Below are 10,625 nucleotides of genomic sequence, written 5' to 3'. Positions count from 1 at the left end.
GTGCTGAGGGGCCCCGGGGGGGTGTTGGGGGTCCCGGGGGGGTCTCGGGGGGTGTTTGGGGGTGCCGGGGGGTCCCCAGGGTGCTGAGGGGCCCCGGGGGGGTGTTGGGGGTGCCGGGGGGGGTCTCGGGGGGTGTTTTGGGGTGCCGGGGGGTCCCCAGGGTGCTGAGGGGCCCCGGGGGGGTTTGGGGGTGCCGCGGGGGGTCCCCAGGGTGCTGAGGGGCCCCGGGGGGGTGTTGGGGGTGCCGGGGGGGTCTCGGGGGGTGTTTTGGGGGTGCCGGGGGGTCCCCAGGGTGCTGAGGGGCCCCGGGGGGGTGTTGGGGGTCCCGGGGGGGGTCTCGGGGGGTGTTTGGGGGTGCCGGGGGGGTCCCCAGGGTGCTGAGGGGCCCCGGGGGGGTTTGGGGGTGCCGGGGGGTCCCCAGGGTGCTGAGGGGCCCCGGGGGGGTCGCAGAGCAAGGGCGGGATCCTGTCCAAGGCCTGCGACTACATCCGGGAGCTGCGGCAGGGGCAGCAGCGGCTGCAGGAGACGCGGCGGGAGGGCGAGCGCCTGCGCCGCGACAACGCCCTGCTGCGCCAGCAGGTCAGGCCACGCCCCCCGGCCCCGCCCACCGCGCCCCTGGCCCCGCCCACCCCGCCCGGGCCCCGCCCACCCCGCCCCACCCACTCCCACCCCCACCCCACCCCCGGCGGGAGGGCGAGCGCCTGCGCCGCGACAACGCCCTGCTGCGCCAGCAGGTCAGGCCACGCCCCCCGGCCCCGCCCACCGCGCCCCAGGCCACGCCCACCCCGCCCCGGCCCCGCCCACCCCGCCCCGCCCACTCCCACCCCCCCCCCACCCCCGGCGGGAGGGCGAGCGCCTGCGCCGCAACAACGCCCTGCTGCGCCAGCAGGTCAGGCCCCGCCCCCCGGCCACGCCCACACCGCCCCAGGCCCCGCCCACCCCGCCCGGGCCACGCCCACCCCGCCCCGCCCACTCCCACCCCCCCCCCCCACCCCCGGCAGGAGGGCGAGCGCCTGCGCCGCGACAACGCCCTGCTGCGCCAGCAGGTCAGGCCACGCCCCCCGGCCCCGCCCACCGCGCCCCAGGCCACGCCCACCCCCGGGCCACGCCCACCCCGCCCACCGACTGGCGAAGCCCCCGCCCCCATCAGTGCAGCCCCCGCCCCCACAAGGGAAGCCCCCTCACTAGTGAAGCCCCGCCCCCCACGAGTGAAGCCCCGCCCCGTGCTGAAGCCCCGCCCCCCCCTGCGCCCGCGCCCCTACGTCCAAGCCCCGCCCCCTGGCCTAAGCCCCGCCCCCTGGCCTAAACCCCGCCCCCTGGCCTAAACCCCGCCCCCTTGGGCAGTGGCGCTGGGGCAGGCTATAGGGAAGGGGGCGTGGGTCAAGGGCAGGCCCCGCCCCATGTCGGTTTGGCCCCTCCCCCTGGTGTTAAGCCCCGCCCCTTCAGTCTAAGCCCCGCCCCTACATCCAAGCCCCGCCCCCTGGGTCTAAGCCCCGCCCCCTTGGGCACCGGCGCCGGGGCAGGCTATAGGGAAGGGGGCGTGGGTCAAGGGCAGGCCCCGCCCCCTGTGAGTTTAGGCCCCTCCCCCTGGTTTTAAGCCCCGCCCCCTGAGCCCAAGCCCCGCCCCTGGGTCTAAGCCCCGCCCCCTTGGGCACCGGCACTGGGGCAGGCTATAGGGAAGGGGGTGGTGGCTTCAAGGGGAGGCCCCGCCCCCTTTGGGTTCAGGCCACGCCCCAGGTGTTAAGCCCCGCCCCCGCGCGCGAAGCCCCGCCCCTTGGTCTAAGCCCCGCCCCCTTAGGCACTGGCAATGGGGCGGGCTATAGAGAAGGGGGGGTGGCTCAAGGGGAGGCCCCGCCCCCCGCGCGCGAAGCCCCGCCCCCCGCGCAGCGAGGCCCCGCCCCCCTCGCGGCGAGGCCCCGCCCCCCGCGGCGAGGCCCCGCCCCCTGAGGCCGCTGCGCGCAGCTGGAGGAGCTGAAGAGCGAGAACGCGGTGCTGCGGGCGCAGCTGCAGCCGCCCCCCCCCGGCGCCGGGGCGCCCGACGGGCCGCCCTGAGCCCGCCCCCGGCACGCGGGACACGCCACGCACACGCCACGCACACGGGACGCGCCACGCACACGCCAACGGCGGGGGACGCGCTGCGGACATGCTGTGGGCACGGGGCGCGCCGTGGACGTGCCGTGGACACGGGGCACGCTAAGGACATGGGACACGCTAAGGACATGCTATGGACACGGGACGTGCTGTGGACGTGACGTGGACACGGGACACGCTAAGGACATGCTATGGACGTGGGATGCGCCGTGGACGTGTGGTGGACACGGGACACGCTAAGGACATGCTATGGACGTGGGATGCGCCGTGGACGTGTCGTGGACACGGGACACGCTAAGGACATGCTATGGACGTGGGATGCGCCGTGGACGTGTGGTGGACACGGGACACGCTAAGGACATGCTATGGACGTGGGATGCGCCGTGCACGTGTCGTGGACACGGGACACGCTAAGGACATGCTATGGACGTGGGATGCGCCATGGACGTGTGGTGGACACGGGACACGCTAAGGACATGCTATGGACGTGGGATGCGCCGTGCACGTGTCGTGGACACGGGACACGCTAAGGACATTGGACACGCCAAGCACATTCTATGGACACCGGACGTGCCGTGGACACGGGACACGTTACGGACACGGGATGTGCCGTGGACGTGTCATTGGCACGGGACATGCTAAGGACATGGGACATGCTGTGGACATGGGATGCGCTGTGGCTGTGTCATGGATAGAGGACATGTGAAGCACATGGGACACGCTAAGGACATGCTGTGGACACGAGAAACACCTTGGGCACGGGGGACGCGCCAAGGACACGTCAAGGACACAGGACATGCCACGGATGTGTCACGGACATGGGACACAGCAAGGATGTGGGGCGCAGGACACGCCATGGACACGCCAAGGGCATGGGACACGTCAAGGACGCGGCGCACAGGACGCGTCGCGGACATGAGACGCGCCAGGGACATGCCAGGGACGTGGGACACGCCAAGGACACTCAGGGGACACCGTGTCCCACGCTAAGGACACGGGACACGCTTGGGACGTTGGACACATCAAGGACATGGGTCACAGGACACGCGAGGATACGGGACACGCTGGTGACAGAGGACAAAGGACACGCCATGAACACGCTAAGGGTACAGACATGCCAGGAGCACGCCAAGGAGGCGGGACATGCCAAGGACACGCTAGGGACATGCCAGGGAGATGAGGCACGTGAAGGTCACGGCAAGGACATGGGATATACCAGGAACATGCTAAGGACATGCTAAGAACGCACCAGGGCAGCAGAAAAACCCCAAGGACCCACCGGGGACACGGGACATGCCAGGAACATGCCAAGGACACAGACATGCCATGGACACGCCACGAACCGGCCCATGCACGCGTGTGTGTGTCCCGGACTACCCAGCATGCTCCTGAAGCCGTCCGCACACGCGTGTGCGTGTCCCAGCTGCGGGCACGTATCTATGGCGACGCGTGCACACGCGTGTGCCCGTCATGGCTGCGTGCGCATGGCCCCAGAGCGGGCCGCACACGCGTGTGCGTGACCCGGCCACGTCTGCCTGTCCATGCTGTCGTCGCACACGCGTGTGCGGGTCCTTCACGCCACGCGCACACACGTGCGTGTCCCGGCCCTGTCCGTGCACCGTCGTCCCGTGTGCCCGGTCACGTGTGCGCGCTCCCCGTGCCGCCCGCACACGCGTGCGCCTGTCCCCATTGCGTCCGCGTGTCCCTTCCCCCAAGCGCACACGCGTGTGCACGTCCCGGTCCCGTGTACATATCAAATCTGCCACGTGCACACGCGTGTGCGTGTCCCCGTCGCGTGTGCGTGTCCCCAGTGAACTGTGCACACGCGTGTGGGGTTCCAGGTCCCCTGTGCACACGTGTGTGTGCGAATCTGGTCCCCTGTGCACACATGTGTCCGATTCCCAGTCCCATGTGCACACGCATGTGCATGTCCCGGTCCCGTGCGCACACACGTGTGTGTGCCCTGCTCCTGTGTGCACACGCGTGTGCGTGGCCCAGTCCCGTGTGTGCATCCCGGTCCTGTGTGCACACGTGTGTGAGCCCGGGTCCGGTGTGCACACGCGTGTGCACGTCCCGGACCCACATGCACACGCGTGTGCGTGTCCCGGTCCCGTGTGCACACGCGTGTGCGTGTCCCAGACCCACGTGCACACGCGTGTGCGTGTCCCGGTCCCGTGTGCACACGCGTGTGCGTGTCCCAGACCCACGTGCACACGCGTGTGCGTGTCCCGGTCCCGTGTGCACACGCGTGTGCGTGTCCCAGACCCACGTGCACACGCGTGTGCGTGTCCCGGCCCCGTGTGCACACGCGTGTGCGTGTCCCTGCCCCGTGTGCACACGCGTGTGCGTGTCCCGGTACCGTGTGCACACGCGTGTGCGCTGTGCCCCCCCCCCTCCGCTCCCCAAAATCGCCCGTTCTGGCCCCGAAACGCCGCCCCCCCCCCCCCCCGCGGTGACGTCATACCGGGGGGGGAGGGGCGGGCGGCGCCGCCGGCCCCGATTCCGCCTCTTTTTTAAGGAAAACCGAATTATAATAACGATGACGACGCTGATGACGTCACTAACGAAGGCGAAAGCGGGGGGGGAGGGGAGCGGGGGAGGGGCCGTTTTGGGGCGGAAAAGCTGGAAAAGGGGGGCGGGAAAATCGCCAGGTTTGGGCGGGGGGAGGGGGTGGGGGAGGGGCCCGGACGCCTGGGCCCCCCTGGGTGCCGCGCGGGGGGGGGGGCGGGAGGGGGAGGGGCAGGGAGGGGCCCAGGCGTCCGGGCGGCCTTGGCGGGAGGAGGCGGCGCGGGGGGGGGGGGGGGGGGGGAGGGGGGGGTCACCGGGGTCACCGGGGTCAAGGGCGCCGCGGGGGGGGGGGGGGACACCCGGGCCCCCCCGGACCCACTGCGACCCCCAGGGACCCACTGCGACCCCCGGGGACCCCCCCAGGGCCCCCCCGGACCCACTGCGACCCCCGGGGACCCACTGCGACCCCCGGGACCCCCCCAGGGCCCCCCCGGACCCACTGCGACCCCCAGGGACCCACTGCGACCCCCGGGGACCCCCCCAGGGCCCCCCCGGACCCACTGCGACCCCCAGGGACCCACTGCGACCCCCAGGGACCCCCCCAGGGCCCCACCGGACCCACTGCGACCCCCGGGGACCCACTGCGACCCCCAGGGACCCCCCCAGGGCCCCCCCGGACCCACTGCGACCCCCGGGGACCCACAGCGACCCCCGGGGACCCCCCCAGGGCTCCCCCGGACCCACTGCGACCCCCGGGGACCCACTGCGACCCCCAGGGACCCCCCCAGGGCCCCCCCGGACCCACTGCGACCCCCAGGGACCCACTGCGACCCCCAGGGACCCCCCCAGGGCCCCCCCGGACCCACTGCGACCCCCGGGGACCCACTGCGACCCCCGGGACCCCCCCAGGGCCCCCCCGGACCCACTGCGACCCCCAGGGACCCACTGCGACCCCCAGGGACACCCCCAGGGCCCCCCCGGACCCACTGCGACCCCCAGGGACCCACTGCGACCCCCGGGGACCCCCCCAGGGCCCCCCCGGACCCACTGCGACCCCCGGGGACCCACTGCGACCCCCGGGGACCCCCCCAGGGCCCCCCCGGACCCACTGCGACCCCCGGGGACCCACTGCGACCCCCGGGGACCCCCCCAGGGCCCCCCCGGACCCACTGCGACCCCCGGGGACCCACTGCGACCCCCGGGGACCCCCCCAGGGCCCCCCCGGACCCACTGCGACCCCCAGGGACCCACTGCGACCCCCGGGGACACCCCCCAGGGCCCCCCCGGACCCACTGCGACCCCCAGGGACCCCCCCAGGGCCCCCCCCGGACCCACTGCGACCCCCAGGGACCCACTGCGACCCCCAGGGACCCCCCCAGGGCCCCCCCGGACCCACTGCGACCCCCAGGGACCCACTGCGACCCCCGGGGACCCCCCCAGGGCCCCCCCGGACCCACTGCGACCCCCGGGGACCCACTGCGACCCCCAGGGACCCCCCCAGGGCCCCCCCGGACCCACTGCGACCCCCGGGGACCCACTGCGACCCCCTGGGACCCCCCCAGGGCCCCCCCGGACCCACTGCGACCCCCGGGGACCCACTGCGACCCCCGGGGACCCCCCCAGGGCCCCCCCGGACCCACTGCGACCCCCGGGGACCCACTGCGACCCCCAGGGACCCCCCCAGGGCCCCCCCGGACCCACTGCGACCCCCGGGGACCCACTGCGACCCCCAGGGACCCCCCCAGGGCCCCCCCGGACCCACTGCGACCCCCGGGGACCCACTGCGACCCCCGGGGACCCCCCCAGGGCCCCCCCGGACCCACTGCGACCCCCGGGGACCCACTGCGACCCCCTGGGACCCCCCAGGGCCCCCCCGGACCCACTGCGACCCCCGGGGACCCCCCCTGGGACCCCTCTGGGACCCCCAAGAACCACCCACGTCCCCCCACGTCCCCCCCGTGTCCCCATGTCCCCTCCCCGCGCCCCCCCACAACCCCCCGTGACCCCCCCGCGCCCCCCATGCCCCCCGCTCCCCCCCGCCCTCCCCGCGCCCCCCCCGCGTCCCTGCGCCCCCCCCGTGTCCCCATGTCCCCACGCCCCCCCCACACCCCCCCGCCCCCCCCCCCGTGTCCCCGCTGGCGCCTCGGCGTCTGCCCCGGGGGCACCGGTGACCTCGGGGACGGGACAGCAAACAGCGCCGGCGGCGCCCGGACGCCTGGGCCCCTTTGCCAGCGGGGGGGGGGGGGGGGGAGGGGGGGGGCGCCCGGACGCCTGGGCCCGTTGTACGGCTCGAGGTGTCTGCAGGGGGGCGCACGGGGGGGGGGGGGGGAGATGGGATCCCGGACGCCTGGGCCCCCTGGGGGATGGAATAGGGGGTGTCTGGACGTCTGGGCACTTCCCGGACGCCTGGGCCCCTCCCGGACGCCTGGGCCCCTCCTGGACACCTGCGTCGGTCCCGGATGCCTGGGCCCTTCGCAGATGTCTGGGCCCGTTCCAGACATCAGGGTCCATTCCAGACACTCGGACGCCTGGGCCCCTCCCGGACGCCTGGGTCCCTCTCAGACACCTGGGCCCCTCCCGGACTCCTGGGCCCCTCCCGGACACCTGGGCCCCTCTCAGACACCTGGGCCCCTCCCGGACTCCTGGGCCCTTCCCGGACTCCTGGGTCCCTCTCAGACACCTGGGCCCCTCCCGGACTCCTGGGCCCCTCCCGGACACCTGGGCCCCTCTCAGACACCTGGGCCCCTCCCGGACTCCTGGGCCCTTCCCGGACTCCTGGGCCCCTCTCAGACACCTGGGCCCCTCCCGGACGCCTGGGTCCCTCTCAGACACCTGGGCCCCTCCCGGACTCCTGGGCCCCTCCCGGACGCCTGGGCCCCTCTCAGACACCTGGCCCCTCCCGGACGCCTGGGCCCCTCCTGGACACGTGGGCCCTTCCCGGACGCCTGGGCCCCTCCCGGACTCCTGGGCCCCTCTCGGACACCTGGGCCCCTCCCGGACTCCTGGGCCCCGCTCACAATGTACCAATTAAAAGCCCTAATTAACCCCCCCCAGCCGTGCTCGTCAGCGGGGTCAGAGGTCAGTGCCAGGCGGGAAAGGCCCCGAACTTGGCAGTTTTCCACCCAAAACCGCGTCCTTCCCGCTGCCCCTTCCCGGAAGCCGGGGGGGGGGGGAACGGCGCCGGAGGGGGGGGATGGCGCCGGGGGACAGACGGACGGCGCCGGGGGACGGACGGACGCGGGGACATAAACGGCGGCGGCGGCGCCGGGGCCCCGGCACTGCCGCGATGAAGGTCGCAGCCGCCACCGGCCTCATCCTCGTCCTCGTCCTGCTGCTGGGGCTGCCGACGCCGGGCAGGATGGTAACGCCGGGGGGAGGGGGGGGGCGGAGGGCCCAGGCGTCCGGGAGGGGCCCAGGCGTCCTGGGGGGACCAGGTGTCCTGGGGGGACCCAGGCATCCGGGAGGACCCCAAGCATCCAAGAGGGGCCCAGGCATCCGGGAGGGGCCCAGGCGTCCGGGAGGGGCCCAGGTGTCCGGGAGGGACCCAGGCATCCAAGAGGGGCCCAGGTGTCCGGGAGGGGCCCAGGCGTCCGGGAGGGACCCAGGTGTCCGGGAGGGACCCAGGTGTCCGGGAGGGCCCCAGGCATCCAAGAGGGGCCCAGGCGTCCGGGAGGGGCCCAGGTGTCCGGGAGGGCCCCAGGCATCCAAGAGGGGCCCAGGCGTCCGGGAGGGGCCCAGGTGTCCGGGAGGGACCCAGGTGTCCAAGAGGGACCCAGGTGTCCGGGAGGGCCCCAGGCATCCAAGAGGGGCCCAGGCGTCCGGGAGGGACCCAGGCATCCGGGAGGACCCCAAGCATCCAAGAGGGGCCCAGGCGTCCGGGAGAGACTGAGGCGCCTGGAGGGGCCCAGGTGTCCGGGAGGGGCCCAGGTGTCCGGGAGGGGCCCAGGCATCCGGGAGGGACCCAGGTGTCCGGGAGAGACCGAGGCGCCTGGAGGGGCCCAGGTGTCCGGGATGGGCCCAGGCGTCCTGGGGGGACCCAGGTGTCAGGGAGGGGCCCAGGTGTCTGGGAGGGGCCCAGGCGTCCGGCAGGGGCCCAGGCGTCCGGGCGAGCCTCACCGCCTCCGTCTGCCCCAGGCTCTGCTCCCCCCCGAGCCGTCGCGGGAGCCGCAGCCCCGGGCTGAGGTCGGGCTCCAGCAGGTGAGTGACCCCCGGGGGCCCAGGCGTCCGAGAAGGGCCCAGGCATCCGGGAGGGGCCCAGGCGTCCGGGAGCCTCACCCCCCTCGCTGTCCCCCCCCCCCCCCCGCCAGGTTCTGCTCCCCTCTGAGCCGTCGCTGCAGCCCCAGTTGGAGACCAGGAACCAGCAGGTGAGACTCTGCCAGGGGCCCAGGCGTCCGGGTGACCCCATCCCCCTCCCCCTGGGGCCCAGGTGTCCGGGCACCCCCGTCGCCCCTCCCCTGGGGCCCAGGTATCCGGGTGACCCCATCACCCCTCTTCTTGGGGGTCCAGGCGTCCAGGCGCCCCCGTCGCCCCTCCCCCGGGGCCCAGGCGTCCGGGTGACCCCATCACCCCTCTTCTCGGGGCCCAGGCGTCCAGGCTGCAGGAGCGCAGGGGCCCAGGCGTCCGGGCGTCCCCATCCCCCTTCCCCCGGGGCCCAGGCGTCCGGGCCGCAGGGACCCAGGCGTCCAGGTGCCCCCATCCCCCTCCCCCCAGGGCCCAGGCGTCCGGGCTGCGGGAGCGCAGGGGCCCAGGCGTCCGGGTGACCCCATCCCCCTCCCCCCGGGGCCCAGGCGTCCGGGCTGCGGGAGCGCAGGGGCCCAGGCGTCCGGGCGCCCCGGTGCCCAGGCGTCCGGGCCGCAGGGACCCAGGCGTCCGGGTGCCCCCATCCCCCTCCCCCCGGGGCCCAGGCGTCCGGGCTGCGGGAGCGCAGGGGCCCAGGCGTCCGGGCGCCCCGGGGCCCAGGCGTCCGGGCGCCCCAGGGCCCAGGCGTCCGGGCCGCAGGGACCCAGGCGTCCGGGTGCCCCCATCCCCCTCCTCCCAGGGCCCAGGCGTCCGGGCTGCGGGAGCGCAGGGGCCCAGGCGTCCGGGCGCCCCGGGGCCCAGGCGTCCGGGCCGCAGGGACCCAGGCGTCCGGGCGCTCCCGCCCGCAGGGCCGCCGCCGCCGCCGCCGCCGCCACGGCTCCCACTTCCCGCTCTGCTCCTACTGCTGCAACTGCTGCCGCAACCGGGGCTGCGGCCTCTGCTGCCGCACCTGAGCCCCCCCAGCACCCACGGGACCCCCGGAGCACCCACGGGACCCACAGGACCCCTGGAGCACCCACGGAGCCCCCCGAGCACCCACAGGACCCACAGAGCCCCCCCAGCACCCACGGGACCCCCGGAGCACCCACGGGACTCCTGGAGCACCCACGGAGCCCCCCGAGCACCCACAGGACCCACGGAGCACCCCCAGCACCCACGGGACCCCCGGAGCACCCATGGAGCCCCCCGAGCACCCACAGGACCCACGGAGCACCCCCAGCACCCACGGGACCCCCAGAGCACCCACGGAGCCCCCCGAGCACCCACAGGACCCACGGAGCACCCCCAGCACCCACGGGACCCCCGGAGCACCCACGGAGCCCCCCGAGCACCCACAGGACCCACGGAGCCCCTCCAGCACCCACGGGACCCACGGAGCACCCCCGGAGCCCCCCGAGCACCCACGGGACCCCTGGAGCACCCATGGGACCCCCGGAGCACCCATGGGACCTCCCGGAGCACCCACAGGACCTTCCTGGAGCCCCCCAGGTCCTCCACGACCCACGGGACCATCTGGAGCACCCATGGGACCTCCCCAGAGCACCCGTGGGACCCCCTGGAGCACCCACAGGGCCCGGAGGACCCACGGGACCATCCAAAGCACCCACGGGACCCCCTGGAGCACCTGGAGGACTCGGAGCACCCGCGGGAGCACCCGTGGGACCCACCTCAAAGCACCCACAGGACCCACGGGGGCCCCCGAAGCGCCCGCGGGGCCTGGAGCACCC

The 10,625-nt window shown here is 75.2% G+C and overlaps 2 protein-coding genes across 2 annotated transcripts; both read left to right on the top strand.

Annotated features, from left to right (window-relative positions):
- Positions 1 to 417: 417 nt before the first annotated feature.
- Positions 418 to 4,643, top strand: LOC134154195 (putative protein CRIPAK). Its single transcript, XM_062600911.1, has 2 exons — positions 418 to 579; positions 1,963 to 4,643. Exon 2 carries the CDS (start codon positions 3,562 to 3,564, stop codon positions 4,606 to 4,608), a length of 1,047 nt encoding a protein of 348 aa, XP_062456895.1. The 5' UTR covers positions 418 to 579; positions 1,963 to 3,561; the 3' UTR covers positions 4,609 to 4,643.
- Positions 606 to 9,858, top strand: HAMP (hepcidin antimicrobial peptide). The gene is made up of 5 exons (XM_062600912.1): positions 606 to 734; positions 7,654 to 7,960; positions 8,734 to 8,796; positions 8,907 to 8,963; positions 9,747 to 9,858. The coding sequence occupies exons 2-5, from the start codon at positions 7,793 to 7,795 to the stop codon at positions 9,849 to 9,851; spliced, it is 393 nt and encodes a 130-aa protein (XP_062456896.1). The 5' UTR covers positions 606 to 734; positions 7,654 to 7,792; the 3' UTR covers positions 9,852 to 9,858.
- The last annotated feature ends 767 nt before the right edge of the window (positions 9,859 to 10,625 follow it).

The sequence above is a fragment of the Rhea pennata genome, unplaced genomic scaffold, assembly GCF_028389875.1.
Source record: "Rhea pennata isolate bPtePen1 unplaced genomic scaffold, bPtePen1.pri scaffold_154, whole genome shotgun sequence".
Classification (NCBI taxonomy): Eukaryota; Metazoa; Chordata; class Aves; order Rheiformes; family Rheidae; genus Rhea; species Rhea pennata.
Note: the sequence above shows the minus strand (reverse complement) of the source record. Positions and strands in the feature narration are given on the sequence as shown.